A 17,946-nucleotide genomic window follows, 5' to 3' on the forward strand; every position below is an offset into this window, starting at 1 on the left:
CACCAAGAGAGAAAATTTAAATTATGTCGTGAATAGACATTCTGTTTTTATCGGGTGTAAAGCTAATTTTATGCTTTATCAATTTGTTTCTGGTATATAATTAGTATAATGTAATTACACATTTCAACCTCTATACCACAAGAATAGGTTATATTAGCTAAACATCGCAGACTATAATTAAACCAAAGCGAAAACTGAGCAAACCGTCATTATTTGACGTTTTATTTCTGAGCGAAAAAATTTAAAGCAATATCTTTAGCTGAGATTACACACGTTCGCATATTCGTACATTGCAAAATTGGCAGAATATCGAAATGAATACGCTCATCAACCTTAATTAGGACAAAGCAAGCTAATTTTATTTCTTAATACGCATAATCACATAATATATCACAAAAGTTCAGAGAATTTCGCCTACATTAAATACTAGGTCATTAAAGACAACAATTTGACAGTTTGCATTTTAATTTTTTTAAACATAATTAGATATTTAGGAAGTGTTAATTTTATGTAAAACTACAAACTTACCACGGACAAAGGGACTCATGTTTTGAAAACCGCTTTTCGGTCACGCTTAACCTAGCCCCAGTCGATAGTAGTAGCTATTACAGCAAAACTGAAGTGCCAGCGCGTGGGATTGGAATTTAAGCGGTTCTTTCCGGAAACTGGTTTCAGCTTTTAGCGATTATAAACACTGTCAGGCTGACAGTAACGAAAAAAGAACTGAAAAGCGACATATTGTTGCAGACTCCAAATGCGATTTGAAGCGGTATTATCTAACTGCTGAACTATAAACTTCCTGCCATTAAAGCAGCATTAGCTGCATGTTATGCGACCGCTTCAACTGTTCGGTTCTCACGGCGCTCCACTTGGTCAAATCTGCTCAATCCAGCAAACCGATAAAAAGGACTATTACTAGGTTGTCCCAATAGCAAGGATTAATGCATTGCGTCATAAAAATTTTCATCACAATACGACAAGATATTCCGAAGGCGTTTTTCATGAAACGTCACAGAAGGCAACATTTCTTCGAATTCGGGTAGAAGCAGTTTTGACCTTTTGAACATTTTCGTGGTATATTCCTTAATGTCACGACAAAAACGTCAATTCCGCACAGGTTACCCTTCACTGCATCAGTTACCCTATATGCTATGTATATAGACCGATATAGCGTGTCAATGCATAAAAGACCCTTATTTAAATATTAGAACGTCAAAACCCATCAACACTAGTGCTGCTAAAATCAGAAAACTCTCCAATGAAATAACCTGCAGTCCCTGTATCCATATTATGTACAATGATACAGTATGTATATAAATCCGGCGATGACGTAAGCCCTTGGGTGAAACCAGTACTGTAATTACAATCCTACGAGTCATATTAAAATGCGTAGAAAAGCGTAATTATGTCAGAAGTGAAAATACGTAGTAATTAGTTGTCCAAAATGTAATGAAGAGTCCGGTGGGAGTTTTGATCGTGATTTTTTTCCGACTTCGCTCGGCACCAACTGCCAATCAAAATTAGTAGCGATGAATCATTACCGCTGCTAAAAGCGGGAAAACAACATAGCAAGGTTTTCTACCTAAAACCAAGTTGGATGATTGTTGAAGGATATGATTTAGAATTTGGCAAAATAGGCGGATGAGATTAAGCGTTTCCGTCGAAATACCAATGAGCAAAACAAAGTTCAAAATGTGCTGCCTATAGCGTCCGGTAGTTGACGAATTTACAAGTCGGCAGCTTGGAGGTTACAATAACCACTCAATCAAATGTCTAATTGTGCGGTTCTAACGTCATGTAATCCTCATTACAATGCCCACAAACAGCAAAATAGACAATGCAGCGAATAACTATACCAAGTCGTATTGGTTATTCGAGTTTGGAAGGCAATGTAAAACAAGCATTAAGTTTAATAACCACATCTTATATCTCTATGACCTGGCATAAACACAAACAGCGAACTAAACTCATACAAAGTGAACAATATTAAAAGAAAACAAGATTGTGCAAAAATCAATCACCTCTTCCGGAACAGCTCTGACGTTGGTAAATCCTTTGCGGAAGACGACGAAGACCCGTTTTGCTCCGCATCTAAGAGCAGAAGTTGCACAATCGAACGCAGTATCCCCGGCTCCCAACACGACGACCACAGCATTACGCATGTCCGGAAGACTGGTGCTGGAGCAAGAGCACATACCTTGAAAAAAATATAGAGAATAAAGATAAAAAATTAAGTTTATGCGAAATATAGGCCTACTGTGTTTTTGACATTTATGCCGGTACTCGTATGTGTTGAAAACTTGGCATTAAACGCTTTGAACCAACCATATACCAGCTACTTAACCTCACACTGATTACTAACCAGGCTTAGACGCACGGGCGACCAAAGGCAAGAACTCCTTCGACGTATAAAAGCCTTGCTCTTTGGTCAAGCCTTCAAATGCAGAAATGCGTTTTGGTTCTGGCATTCCAATTCCGACGAATATTGCCTTGTAGCCATCTTCACGCATGCGCATTAAGGTACATCCGTCATCGCCAAGACCCTTACCACATTCAATCTGAATGAATAAGAAGATTTGAAAGGAGTTTCAGTTTGTAAAAACTGAAGAAATAACGTGCTTATTCGGGTAGAACTTATTTGTTGTCTTCAGGCCATAGATATTATTTCATCATTTTACAATATGACATCTGATATAATGTGTAGGTAATAGGTATGCCAGGTGTCTTGTTGAAATCCAACTGGCTTAAAGGAAAAAACTTTACAATAAAAGCAAGTGAAACGTGAATCAGGCAACCTCACGACTTTATTCATGTGATATATGATTACATGAAACATCATGACAAAGTTATTACTTTGCTAAATTTTCTTACTGTTGACATAAAACCTTAGAAAAGGTTACCGCTATATATAAACTGCAACGGCTAAGCAATTTGGCAAAAAAAGATTTACATAAAAGACAGACCGCATAAATCATGCAAAATATTATTATACCTTAACGCCAAGGTCCTGCATAAGCTGAATTTCGAAATCGACCACATCGTAGGGGAGTCGGTATTGTGGGATTTCCGACGTGCTGTGGACAGGACAGAACTACTTTGAACTCAGTTGTCTCAATAATAGCTATAGCTAGATCCACGCTTTAACAATTTTATTAGCCTAATAAAAGTGCTGTAATGGAAAAGGCAATCGAGTGTTAACGATGGTCGTAAAATCTTTGGTTGTTAATAAGAAAATAAAATTGCTTCAAAGCGAGTAAATGAAGCTTTTGAATTTGGATAACCTTTTTAGGAATACGCTTTTGAAATTTAAAGTGAGACTTCATTGTCTTCTGGAGTTCAAAAACACTCTTTAAAACTGCGTGCTTTGCAAACTATTGAATGCAAAACCAGGTAACAACAGTTAGTACCATAAGCCCTGTCAGTAGTTAACACAAAAGCTATACATTATTCAGACTTTGTAAATAACTCTACTGCAGTGCACGGACATCGATAGTTCTCATTATACTTCAACGCCTCAGTAAATGTGATCAAGCGGTAAAGGTACACCCGGCCATTTATCAAATTTCGAAGGAAAAAGACTTTCATCAGTCAAAAGATAAACGATCACAGCTACTGCTACAGCGGCAACAGAATTTGCGTGCTTAGACTTTACGTCTGGTACCACTAGCGCTGCCGCGGACCGCTAGGCGATTGGTACCACGATATTTATATGTGGTGTTGATACGATGCGGTATGTAAACTTGTTACGTAAAGACGATTGGTAAAGATTTGCATTTATTGCGTGTAAGGTGATTCATGAAGAGTGATACATCAGGATTCGACCCGTGATTCATCGACCCAGATTTTAAACAATTCTGACATATTTTTTATGAATTGGAAGCGCTGATAAAACTAAGGCAAACCATCGATCTGGAAAAGCGGAACGAACACATAAAGTTAGCACAGGATTAAAATGTCATTAACGATTTTCTAACGACGCAATTCTCCATCGATGTGCAGAACAGATGTCGGACGCATGTAAGACCGCCCGACTGCTAACCTGCGTGTCCTATAAATCATAAATAGAACTGTACGGACGGATACCAGTGAACCACAACGAAAACATACGACAGTAGATAGCATGTGGACAAAATAAAGTGTATTTTCGTTGCTTTTGAGTCGCTTAGTGTATTTTTTCAAAGGTATTTGCACGACAAACTCAGATGCAATCACCTGGGTTTGGTGTAAACACGGGTCTTACAAATCATTACCTACGTCATCGTTGACACAAACAAACCATTAGTAAGCTTGGGTGATATCATCAGGTCTCTTGGTCCTGGAGAGTCTATTACAGAACGTTTTAATATCTTTTTGCCAAATCGCTCTTTCATACTATGTCATATCAAATGGGGGCAAATATCACTATTCAGCAAACGAACAACTGACAGTCATCACCATTTTAATATTAAATGATCGCAAATCTTGTAGCACAGTATAGAGACTATGCTGCATGTCTCAGTTATCAAACATAGCAGTTTCACAAAGAAACGAATACGAATTTAAATCGTCCAGGAAAATGTTTCAAGTACACTCATTCTGTTTTAATAAACACTTTATAAGAAATTGTAGCGGTGTATTTATGAGACTTCATTTTTTACCAGCACATTGTGTGTTTTATTTACATTATTCTGTTTTTAAATGCGACTCGCATAAAATTACAGGGTTTTTGTTCAAAAAGATTACAGTTGGCTTCAGGGTTTGTCTCAGCAATTCACAATCTGATAACTTAAGAAACCCTGTCAGAAACTTTCACTGTAATCATTATCCCTAATTTTATGCAATTTTAAGGTATGAAGCTTCAACCCTAAGTTTCCTACAAAAAAGCAAGTGTTATTTGATACGAGCAACCCGTAGATCTTTGGTCACAATTACTGCATCGGAGGCTTTTGAATTCTACAGCATAGCCCCTAACTTACAGATTTTTTCTTGAAGATAGCATCAATCCGAAATCCTGCTAAAGCCTCGGTATTTGAACAGGTAAAACGCACGTATTTTAAATGAAGACTGTTGGACAGATATTTTATTAGGTGAGATGTTTTATTATACTTTGCGCTCATTGCTCTTTATTGTCGGAGGTAAAGGTCACAGACTTACTCGTTCAATAACCTTAAAATCATAATTTTTAATCACTGGATCTGATAGAGATCGTCTCATTGTGTCGGGTTTTTAGAGAATATAGAGTTTCATACAGCATGGGCAAAGATAAGAGCGTTGCAAACCAACTTTCCAAAGCTTTTTGACAGAAGTTAACTTTCGTTGAAGTTTAGTGAAGTGTATGTTTGCATTTTACTCCCAACTCTACAAACATTTACGGCCATGTGGTGGCAAACAACCTGACCTGCGATCTAACAAAATCATGCCAAGGGAAACCACGTGCACCATAGGTAGGCCATGCGCACGGTGTACTTGGTGTAATTGTCAGTCCGGTCTTCGAAACAGCACGCGTTGAAATGTTAGGTGTCATGGAAAAACAAAAAAATGTAGTTAACATATGCAGCAAAATTAACACCATTTATCACAATGTTCTCATTCGTCACAAAATTTAGACATCTCGCACAATAATGTCAAACGACTGCTCGATCACCTGCTAGTACAAAAAGCGACCTGTGATGAAGAATCAGGTGTAAAATATGACCGCAGGTCACCGGAATTGCTCCCAGCAAGCCATCAATTGTTATAAGGCCACAATTTTAAATACGCATTCAGCCCTCATGAATCCTTACAGAACAATTCTTAAAATGATGTATGACGATTAGAATAGATGCATTACTCACATCCACGTGACGTTGTGTCATCCATGATCGGGTCACGTGTTTCGTGAAATGATGTAACGGGCGCGTGGCTTATTGTGCAACTGGTTTCGTGCGAAACATGAAAAATGCAGCATACCATTAAGATATCTTAACTTCGCCTTCATATGTCACACTCGTAACATACTCAAATAATACCTTTGTTAGGACACTGACACAACTACAACCGTAAGGTTTCCCTGCACGTCCACTAAAAAGAAAAGAAAAAGTAGCAAAAAGAGTGACCTTTGCATAATAGTTTACTCTGTGAAATATAAACCAGTACAACATATCCATCAATGCTTTTAAATTTTCACGAGAAATGGGGGACATTTGCCAATAGTTTCTTAATAAATTGATTCAGAAATGATTTACTACAGCTTTCTTTCAAGCAGTAACACGTAACCACTGGTCAGTAGTTGGCATAATTACAGTACCAACCAAACCTGAGCTGTTTCAAAACTAAATTGCAATTTGCAAAGACTGGCTTATCTAACGCAGCTAACTTGTGAAATGCTTCTTTGAGCCGCGCTTTGACTTGACATTTTGTGGTTAAACTCAAGGTCTTGCTCTCAACAAATATAGAGCTTAGGCGCAAGTCAACGGGTGATAAGCTTAGGTTTAACTCTGCACGATTGGTGTGCTTGCTTAAGACTTCTAAAAAACCAACATGTCTTCACGCGATAACGCTTTCGGCCTTCAAGGGCGCAGTGATTCAGCAAATGCGTTTTACGAACTGTGTTTATTCCCTTGTCTATCAAAAAAGTAGTTTGACCAAACATACAAACTGTTTCATAAAATAACTAAGCTCTCATAGTGGAAAATGTATGTTTGTTACCTCAAACGCTAGTACACTAGCGCAAAGTAAACATCATGCACGATAAAACTGTCTAAGTTTTGGAAACAACCAATACAGCTTTTGCGCAGCACTTGCGAAATTGAACAAAAGTTGTTCAAGAGATTAATCGTCATTTCCTTTGCGAAGAGAGATGGCCGCTGTCCACTGTACACGCGCAGAAAAAGGCGAAATAATTACACTGTTGTAATGCAGAGCACAATAAATAGGGTGTATAACCATAACAAAATACATCCTTTAACATTGTCGATTCGTACAAAACTTACAGTTCTAAGAAGCTTCCTTTGTTAGGTAGCTGTTTAAAAATGTCATGTCTACGTAAACGAAAAACTCAGGCGAAAAAATATGTCAAAATAGATGTAAAGCGAGGAAAATGTTTAATTCAGCTTTTGAGAAATACGCCAATGACGTACGTAGGTTGTTTTCGAAAAACGAGGCAAACCCCTGGTATGTAAAATCTACTTTTAGAAATGACAAACACGAAAATTCCGGATCTCGACATGATGTTTACAAAGATGGAAAAAGCAGTATTTGACCTCGAACCGAACACCGAAGTCAACAGCTTAAGCTAAATGTTGTGTCCTGTTGGCGTCGATACAGATCTGCTAAAACTTCCTAGTGAGGTACTAAAAAGCACCTTATCATTGTGGTTGAATTTGAACTCAGACATGGATTATTCCGTGGGCTGACTTACTTCTATGCCTAAACTTTGTAAATTTTGACTTGATTTTTTATCTAAGCTTTCTTGCACAACTAGAACGGGAATTAGTGTTTGATTATGCCACTGAGCATTAATTTATCGAGGGCTATTATAGTTTAACGAATTGCCTTCACGGAATACTGTTAAATTTACTTTTGCTGGCTATAACAGCAAACACCAGTGAGGCCAAAGGCATGCTACATCAGGGCCGAGATTCTTCAAACGTCATTGAAATGTAAATTTCGACCACGTGACAGACGAAAAAATTGAAAGATTTAAATTGACTGCAAGTTTACCAAATTTAATAACAGATTTAAGTAAAAACTTGGCAGAATTTTGACTTTATTTTGGATTTTAGTTGCAGCAGTAACTACATAAACATTGTGTTTAACTTTAAGTTTAGTTTAAAACAACATCTCACTCGTTTTATGTACGTCTCAAAAAAATACTCCATAACTTGTTAAGAATAGTAAACATCCAACAAAAGGAGAGCACAAAAATAACAACATTTTGTTGTGATAGAAAACTTTGAGAAAGTGGAGTGAACGAAGAAACAAGCGTGAGGAAACAACAGCAATATTCCGTAGAACTTCATCAATGAGCAAACAACACACCCGATGATAAGCCGATTTACGTCAACGATGAACCAGCGAAAGAAAGGGCTAGAAATTCTGATCAAACTAGACACTCCGTCTACTTTTAAGCACACTTCTACTGAGATTCATTACGCTGATGGTGATGTTTCATAATGACCAGTGACTGATGTCACCAACTGTTGTATAGCTTATAGTTTTAGCTATAAAGCCGTAATATCGTATAAACTGTCGCCATTAAAGCGTTGGACTATGGGAAATGAATACCCACGAAGACCACGAAGCATAGCATCTGCCAGACTAGAGAAAAAACGAGCAACTTACGCAAAACGGAATGCAAGTATTTCCTCAACGCAAACACATTCAGGCAAATAAACGTACAATAAAACTTTTATCTGTTTGACTACAGTCATACAGCACATCGTCCATAAAAGGCTTTTGTGCAAACTTCAACGATCATCAAAAGTCATTTGAAAGTGCAATATACCCGTAACCGAGCAAGCTGCTTATGAAATGAACCTTTTTATCGGGAAATTACAGTATATATTTAAGGTTAAAGTATGGCAGTGCATACCAAATATAACAACTGAAAAATCCAACCGTTATCACACAACCAAAAAATGTTGTAGCCGCTGAAAAATGCTAAAAACGTCGTCAGAGCATTGAAAAGACTGCCCGGTTAAGTATTTGAAAAATGCCTTTTTGATAAAACAGCAAAACAATTTTTTTCGCAGTTTCATTTTCGAGCAAACCTATTGTTTCGTGAACTTGTTGGGAAATTCCGCTAAAAGTTTGTGATTACTGATGCTTGTCGTCACGGAAGCATCACTGTAACGCCACCTTAAACAAACCTTTCTCTATTATTGATGCTCGAGTGTTTGCGGATGCGATTCCGCAGAGCACTTTTCCCGCTTTAACCAACGGTTTTAGAAACTGCCAGCTGTAGAGCAACGAACGATTTTCGAAAAAAATCCTTTTCGTTCGGGTTCTGCGTTCAGTCTTTATTCCGTGCAAAGCGTATTGTAATACTTTTAATCGAAAAATATTTTGGGAAAAATACAGTGACAAAAGACAAAACATGTCTTCTATGATTGCCAACAATAGTAAAAAGCAAACAGCCAAATACCTGAGACCCCCAATGTAATCTTTTTTCTCAAATATGGTGAGGTTAGTGTAACCAAGACGAGCCAAAAATGTCGCACAGCTAATGCTTGCCGGACCGCATCCAAAAAGAGCTACTTTAGCGCCGTAAGTGGTAGGCAGTTCATCCAGAGATGGCAGAGATGGGTCCCTAATCTGAGGAAGCCTCATTTCCTTGAACACCTGAATAACCCAATGGTGAGATTAAAACGAATTTTAGAGGCCAGCCAAAAGATTTTAGAAGATTTAATAGTATCTAAAAACTCTTTTTGATAAACACATGAGTGTAGAATAAACACAATAAGTAGAAAGGTAAACTTGAGTTTATAAATCATATATCAACATTTTCCTGTTAAAGTACAATTTATAGATTTTCCTTATTCTATAAAGTGCATTAGGTTTTAAACCTGTGCACATGCTAACTTATGGAACGACGCAAGGCATTTCTAAAGAGCCATGCAAATATTGTTAAAGCGCTTCTCATTTAAGCTTTAAGAAAAAAGCAGTGAAAGCCACGACCAACCAAACCGCAAAAGAAACGACCTTCTCTGACCGCATTGGTCGCGACGGACGTAAAATTTTCTCCGACGTATACGTGACTGCGAGGAAGGTGGCTTGCCACAACAGGTAGACCGGTAACACAATATGGCGACCGTTTGCCGCCAGCAATTGTGGTTTTAAGTCCGGTACTGCGTTATAATGCTGCTCGTGCAGTAGAGCCATTTGAATACAATTATTTCATTATCGCAAAATTAACTGCTACCAAACTTGGGTTTTGCGTATTCATTTGTATTCTGTCCTCTTATGTTTGGTTCAGTTTATGCTGAACGGAGGTCCAAAAGTCGTATGTATTTGAAAATGCCACAGAAATATAGGAAATGATCAAACTGTTCGTTTCAACGGAAATTTGAAGTCCATGGCGGTAAGCGGTCCATTTGTATCATTCATGGCAAAAAGCAGGATTTGAGAAAATATAAGTAACTAGATAAAACAAAAGACAAATGATTTTAGCAATAGCCTCAGCTGCAGACTGAAATTAACCCAATTATCAGTGAATTTAGTAACAAGTAAAACAACAAACTTTGCCTTACAAAATATTGTTTTTTTTTCAAAATCAGCTTAATTTGTTGGATCGAAACCCCCCATCGTGTGTTCATCCAAAAATCTATTATATAGCAAAATATAATCATTTTTTACCAGAATTCCTTTATATGAAACTGTAGTTGCCTATTCCCGGAAAACTAAATCGTAGCCGGGTCAATTTCCCGATCAATTAAAATTAAAGAAGTATAATTTTTAATTTGGACGTTTTGCTTTCTGTTGTGATGGTTTCAAATGCTTGTTTTCAATGCATTGTAACAATGCATGCATGTTCCAGAATCATAAAAATACATTAAATGTAGCTGTAAACGGTCAGGTCAGCTCTTTGTAATAAAACGTAAGCAAATGATAGTCTTGATAAGTTAAAGTTACCAAAGTTTTTAAGAAACGAATAGCCAAGTCACTAGTATCCCTAACTCAAAGATTCTTAAAGATTTGATGTTCGTGAAGTGTACAAAAGACCTTGCTTAAACAACGCAGCTAACTGCGTGAAGTATACTTTCCGTCATATCGTGCTGTTGGCGCCAGCTTGCGGCGATGATTTAACAGTCAGGAAACTTTGTTTCGTCTTTCTTGGATGTACAAAAATATTTGCTCATTTTGATTTAATGTGATTAATTTATCTTGTAAAAAAATAATAAGACTTAATTTTTCAAGAAAAATAGCAAAATGCAATCACGTTTGAACAATTTGTTAATCTTTCGGATCGGTTTAACAATACAATATATGAATTTTTCGTGGTAAAACGCTGGCACGCGTCACTGAACGCAGAAAACAATGAACCAAGTTATTTTTCCCTAAAACAAAACTTCTCGCCGACATTAAATGCAATCGTACAATCACGTTGCTTTACATTCCAGTCATAGCAAACGCGTTTATAATACCAAACGTAGAAAAAAAATTGTCATACAAGCTTAAAATGCGTGCAAAACAGGTGTGGGTGTGAATACAGAAGCAACTCTCTACCTTCTACAGACTCAGTGCAAAATCCACAGACATTTTAAAACGTTATAGTGCTACCGCCATGGCACAGAAAACTAACTTCAACAGGTTCCATCAAAATCTCGAACATGATGATACTTGTGGTTTGAAATGACTATAGATTTCCAATTAATCATAAAAATGGTTGCTCAGGATCAGTGTTTCTCAACCTGTGTGCCGCGAGAGGTTTCCAGAAGTGCCACAAAACCTTTTAGAAATATTTGCAACTAAATATGGGCATGCAGACCAGTTGCGTATAGAGAAGGCCCGCCCCAGGGGGGGGGGAGGGGGCAAGAAATAAGGGTTGGCAAATAAGAAAGGAAATACTTGTTTGGTATTACTTTTGGTACACCATCTGCGTGCGCGAATTTCTCATCAGATGCCCACTGCAGTGACACGGGCAATGAAAATTTTTGGATCGTTTATCTATCAATATAGCATCAACTTTTCTATCAACAGTAGCAAGCGAGTATAATATTACACCAATTTAACCTTTAGATACAAGAAATTTGTATTTGTATGGTTTAGTATGCGGTGTAATTATAATATTGCAACATTTAATATTGGTATAACTATTGCAACATTTTTGCAAACGACCGATATTTGTGAACTGGTTTACGGTTATAACTCCGCCTTTGCAAAACAAAGATGGACTATTTGAAGCAAATATTTCAATCAATGTACGTTGCGCTGTCCACTCTAATGATTAGAACTATTTTGGTGTGATGTGGACATACACAAGGTATAACAAAATTTACCTTAATGTTAAAACAGATTGCAGCGACGCCAAGACCAATTCTAGCCAACAACAAAGGAACAAAACATGTCGGTAACATCAGTCATTGGCTTATTGCTTAATAACTCTGTATTAAAGTCAGATATAATACCTGGTGAATTTAAATGACATCAATTGATGATGATGTGCTTGTTAAACTTAGTCAACGGAACACTTTGAGTACAACGGCTGGAGCTGACAAAGGCTATCGATTAAGGTCCTTATTCATGGGCACACTCCTCGAACTCACGTTTCTACTCGCGTTGTAACTGGGAGGCAGGGTTCGTTTCCACTGCGCCACCGATTTAAACATTTTAAATATGATAGCACATCCAGACAGGTTGAAGTTTAGATGGAACAGGTTTCTACAACCAATTCCAATTCTATGATAGGAACCCTATTTGCAGAATTGGAACATATTATTGAGTTTGTTTAATGCTAATTCCAAAACTAACCCAAACTCTCAAAATTACCCCAAAATATGGGAATTGTTAATGTATTTAAGGTTTTGAGACGCCATCTCTTGCTTAGCGGGATTGTCATAATACAGTATAGCTTCAAGCCTGTGTAAGGTATATTATCGCAGTATAGCAGAGAACCTGCTTTAGCGAAGCATGCGTGCTGCGCAATTAGACGGGAGTAGACCGAAATAGCAAGCATCAAAGCCACGATAAACAGAAGCTTTGCAGCAACATAATAATAATATTAGTTAGACAACAATCAGTGCGTGGGCCACAAAACATCTTGGCGATGGTCTCTATCGAAAACTACAAATGATAAGAAACCAGCATATCCCAATGGGGCTAAATCGAAAATGTAGTTGAACATTATTATGCAGCGGTAAGGGTAAAATGCTGTCTGAAATGTCGGTAGCATGTCTAAATCGAGTTGTGTTTTTTTCGTGTTTTCAGGAGTGCAATATGTCGTTATTCTAGCACAGCGCTTCTCAAACTGCATACCGCGAGCTTGTTCAAAGTGTTTGGTGAAACAAATCATTTTTGCTGTCCATTATAACAGTTACTATGTATACCAGCAATTGCACTGAGTTATGATGATGAAACAATGGCGAGTCCTCACACTTGTATTAATTTAATTACAGTGTTGATGTTGTCTGAACCGTGTTAACCAAATTTTAAAGTAAAATGAAAAACAGGATATAGCTTGGCACTCTGAAGGTGAACTTTATATTTTTCTACACGATAATACACGATTTTTTCTACATATCTATACGTGCTTTTGATAGTAGTAGGCTTACTTATACTGAAAGTCGGTAGTGTGGGTAGGCCATATATATGGTTGCAGCGGGGCGCGGGCTGTGCATTGCACGCCTCTGCATTAGCAGGTATTTTTGCTTGTTAGTTATCATTAAGTTGAACAGATTTATTTGTAAAAGGTTATTGCTAGTTGGTATGTCGTCAGGCTTTCATTGAATTTGTATAAGCAAAATGTAGTGGTCGCGGCTTTATAAGCTCATTTTGTGACCAGACCATTTTGGGCTCAAGCGGGTGGGTTTATAAAGCGGGAAGCGAGTTTTCGTTACTCCAATGCATATAGATGACAGTACACAATATCTAAATAACAGGCAAGTTTGGTTTCATTAATCAGCAACGTTTATTGAAATACATTTCTCTGTTTCACTGCACAAAATTATGATAAAACGATCAACCCGTACATAACTGAGCTTGTGACGAAATAGCTGAAATGAGAAATTTACAGAAATGTAAAAACGACGTTTGACTTAATTTCATTTGACTTGAATTACACTGTGACGAAAACCTTTACCACCCTGTCTTTATGCTCAATTTTATTTCATTGTTCTTTGAAACTGCGCTCATGAAATGTTACCTTCTTATTTCATGTTTGTGTTCTGCTTTTACATGCATTTGTTTAGTGACGTTAGTTATTTGTAATACTGTATATATGCAAAAATTTACGTCTATATTTCTTAGCAAGGCTGTATCCAAAATATTTTTGGGTAGAATCCCTACTTCATCCACCCTCTAAATAAGCATTTGTTTCTTGGCGTTTCGTGAAGCGAAATAACAAGCCTTAGTGTTCCGTGGCTACAAAACTGTGAGAAACGCTGTTCTAGCAGATCAAAATATTAACCTACATTCCCTAAAAAATTATACCCGGTTGTTGGATTGATCACGTAAAATAAATCTGAGTATGTCCATAGCAGACATTCGTAATAATTCAAGACGTGAACGTTGCAGCTATAATTCGAGTTTTGTGAAAGTTAAATAGTAAAAACTATAGCACAAATTACCTCGGTTGCAAATTGTTGCAATCCGCCAATGTTAATGGGACCCTCTTCGGTTCCATAAAGATTACAGCCACCGACACATAGGTCACTTGTAGGACACACCATACCGCACGTTAGACCAAGGGGATTATCTGAAAAGATGGCCTTGGCCGCTCCATAATAATTCTGAAAAATGAAATACAAACTATGTGTGCGTTGTAGCCTACATGTGTGGAATACAATATCCCAAGAATTATAGCCGCGTTTGACAGCATTATCAGGAGTGTTTTAATCAGAAAATGGATTCAAAATCGTTCTATGTTTACATGCCATGCCGCGCAGTTTTGGTGAGCTTAACCTAACACATGGCTTAAACACCATTTGTTAAACCTGTAAATTTTCACACGAGCATGGATATATTAAGAACATGATATTGCTACAAGACAAGTTCAACGTTGCATTTGCAATATAACAGTGCCATACTTAAATGTACAAAATTCTTTCTTCTAAATGTGTTTTACTGGGCGTATGTTGTGTGTCATCTGACAGAAGAGGTGAAAAGCGGAAAACGCGACAGATCAGATATTAATGATACCGGTGTGGTGAATTTAGAAAAGATGGAAGCACATACATGTTTACCTTATTGGCAATGCTGGTTATGAAGGTCTTGATATCAAGCTGCGTCGGACAACTCTTCTGACACGGGGCATCGGCACATTTTAAACACCTGAGATAAAAAACGACAACGAATAAACGTAAAAGAAAACTTATGCCCGAAGTTCAAAGGTGACTGCAACTGTCTTCTTTAATATAGTTTATATGTATACATATTGCTACCGTTCTTCTTCCTTTCGAGTCTGAACGAGCAAAAGTTATGTTTTTCCGTCCAGGCGCAACAACCATTGGACTGTCTTTTCGTTAAGATTTCCGTGTTTTCAGGTCGGAGAATGGAGCAGTAAGGGATGATATGCTTTGCAGCCTGGGGACCTCTGCCACATTGGCGATTTACCCAAGCCCTAGCGAACCACTGTTATATAGAAGCGGTCCATCCTAGTGCGAAGGCGGTTAAGGGTGATCCAGTGATTATTTCTTTTGTAATTGGTAAAATGTTTACGTAAGATTTTCTTTACAAAGATTGGGTTATTCCGGCGTTGGGATCGAGATATGACGATGCATTAGAACGACACGATTTGAGTAGGATTTCGTGAAATTAAGAAAAGCGTTTTATAATAATAATCTTAACATTTGTACAGCGCCCTTATCCGATCATAAGAATCGCTCTAAAGCGCCTAACAATCACATTTAAAATACAGTATAATCACAGATAAAACCAACCGATATTTTCCGATTGTATCGCAAAATATTGATGCAAAAAAGGTATTTGAATTCCTATAGGCCGGAATACTTCCAAATGGGCCCGAACCTTAATTACAATCCCGGAATAACCCAAATTCTATAAGAACCATATTTACAAATTTAAAAAAATCTATTCGATTGTATTTATTACTCAAACTCTCAAAAGTGTATCCAACAATATCGGAATTATAGACAAAGTTTAACATTTAAATTACTATCTTTTGTGCAGTGGAATCATTCCGGTAAAAGTATATTTACACGTTAGCATCCGAACCATATCAATCGCGTTAAGCAATTATGGAATTTTTATCAAAATTAATTACCTGTCCGTAACAACTGGTAAATTCTGTAATAACCCAAATTGTCGAAAAATTGCAAAACATCTCCGTGAAATTTGGAGCTTTGCGTTGCTATATCATGTGTAAGAGGATTATTTCTATGTAGCTACTGTATATATGTGAATGCGTTCTCAAAAAATTTCATTGTCATTATTAAGCATTGTATTGAGAACAAATGTGTGACTTCCAATCTTTAATCAACAAAATAAATGGAGCTATAAAATTCCAATACACTGAACGGACCAATACGGAATAAACCAAAATGAAGATAAATGAAATAGAATTATCTTTACGTTTCGCACACTACCATTTCTTTAATTTCTTGTTATGCAGCTCGGTAAAGTCTTTTATAGAATTATACAATTTGTCTTTTTTGTTTGGGTATATTTAAACTTTTTGATTTCCAGTTTCAATTATCGTTGGTCAACCTTTTGTTTTGAAAATTGCAGTTTTGTGAATTCTGTACTGGTATTTCCCATGCCCTCGAAAATAGAGCAATAATACCTGCACTTACATAACGTGGCCATTCGTACCGTAGGAGAGCTAAATTGTGTTTATTTTTCGTTACTACTACTGTTCCTAATTTTAACCACATATTAAGTGGATATTGTTTGCTATTACAACAGGTAAACATTTAAGTAGTATACCTGGCGGCTTCACGCAATGCTCCTCTCTCGCTCAATGTAGTGTGTTTGATGTCATCAAAATTCTTTTCGAGGCTATGGCAAGTCTACAGGAAACAATAGCAAGTGCAATTAGGCTGCTTCCAAAAACACGTCACATATTTGCTTACGGTTTATGACGTCACTGCAACGGTATTGCTGTGTGCAAATTGTGCATGCTGTTTTTAACAATACATATGCCCTGTTATGAAAATAAAGACATGTACCGGTATGATACATAGCCGTTTAGCCTACCAGGATTGCCTACAACATAAGAAACTGAACCGATCCTTCAACCTTAAACCGAAGACCTTGTTTCATTTAAGCTTTTGTAAGGTCATATAAGACATTTCAAAGCGAAAATGTATCCGTTAACAGCAAAACAACACCTAACAATAGTTTTGGAAATGGTAGCTCGTGCTTATCAGATACTTACCGAACAATCCTTGTCAGCATTCCTCTTCCAATGCTTTTTCACCTTCTTGGTCTTGCTCGTGTTCACAACATTGACGTGGGGCTTGATGCGCGGATTCTGAGCGAGAATGTTCTAAACAAACGCAGGACATTTATTCCGACAGAAGATCTTTTACACTTAGCTTTTTGTGCTTTGTAATTAAGTATAGGCTGAAACATAGGTCCAGCGCACAATAGCGCAAAAAAAGTTTCATATCAATAGTGAAAACTGAAGCACATGTTTCGATTGGTGTTGGGTATCTTGCACTACAAGTTTGCAATATACTTTTGAAGTGAAGTAGGGATGTCGTTATACAAATGCATCGCCGTAAAATTTCATCGATTTCGTAGGTCATAACAGTTAATTCTCTTATGAGAGGGAAATGAGAGTAACCATAAAAATGTACAAACTAGGGCTGCAGCGATTAAGTTGAGCGTGAGTATAGCGGCAACGGCTACTTCTGATTAAATGTTAAATTAATAATGGGCGCGTTGACGTTGATAACAATTGCACACATCGCTTTATAGTGTTAGGAGTGGTAGCCTACACGGTTGGTATCATTCTCTCGCATAAGCTATTCAACCACTGTGTACTCGCGTTTCGCCATGTGGTAGAAAAATTGTTGAAGTGAAACCATATAAAAACAGCCTTAGGCAAGAACGACAACTTTTACAAAATTAAGTTAAATCCAAGGATAAGTAACCGTGTGATTTGATGCCGTTTCTACAAGGGGAATTTAGGCTCTTTGACTGGCAAGTTTGATACCAAGTAAACCACCGGAGTTTTTCTTTTAAAAATTATCACTTCTGGGGTTTCACTGCTTTCAGGTAAACGTGTACAATGCAATGGTGAAATTGACTTTCGTGAGCTGCTTTAAATATGATTTCATATTCGGTAAACGTTAGAACGCATCCGTA

General features: G+C 37.3%; 1 protein-coding gene across 1 annotated transcript in view; it reads right to left on the bottom strand.

Annotated features, from left to right (window-relative positions):
- Positions 1–17,946, bottom strand: part of LOC143459982 (dihydropyrimidine dehydrogenase [NADP(+)]-like) — a 31,922-nt gene that overhangs the window by 13,357 nt on the left and 619 nt on the right. The window contains exons 2-9 of the mRNA XM_076957310.1: positions 17,012–17,122; positions 16,561–16,643; positions 14,859–14,946; positions 14,244–14,405; positions 9,104–9,300; positions 2,993–3,074; positions 2,363–2,558; positions 2,022–2,197 (exon numbers count right to left, since the gene is read on the bottom strand). Coding sequence (XP_076813425.1) covers positions 2,022–2,197; positions 2,363–2,558; positions 2,993–3,074; positions 9,104–9,300; positions 14,244–14,405; positions 14,859–14,946; positions 16,561–16,643; positions 17,012–17,122 — 1,095 coding nt within the window. The remainder of the gene's footprint in view (positions 1–2,021; positions 2,198–2,362; positions 2,559–2,992; positions 3,075–9,103; positions 9,301–14,243; positions 14,406–14,858; positions 14,947–16,560; positions 16,644–17,011; positions 17,123–17,946) is intronic.

Source organism: Clavelina lepadiformis, chromosome 5 (assembly GCF_947623445.1).
Source record: "Clavelina lepadiformis chromosome 5, kaClaLepa1.1, whole genome shotgun sequence".
Taxonomy (NCBI): Eukaryota; Metazoa; Chordata; class Ascidiacea; order Aplousobranchia; family Clavelinidae; genus Clavelina; species Clavelina lepadiformis.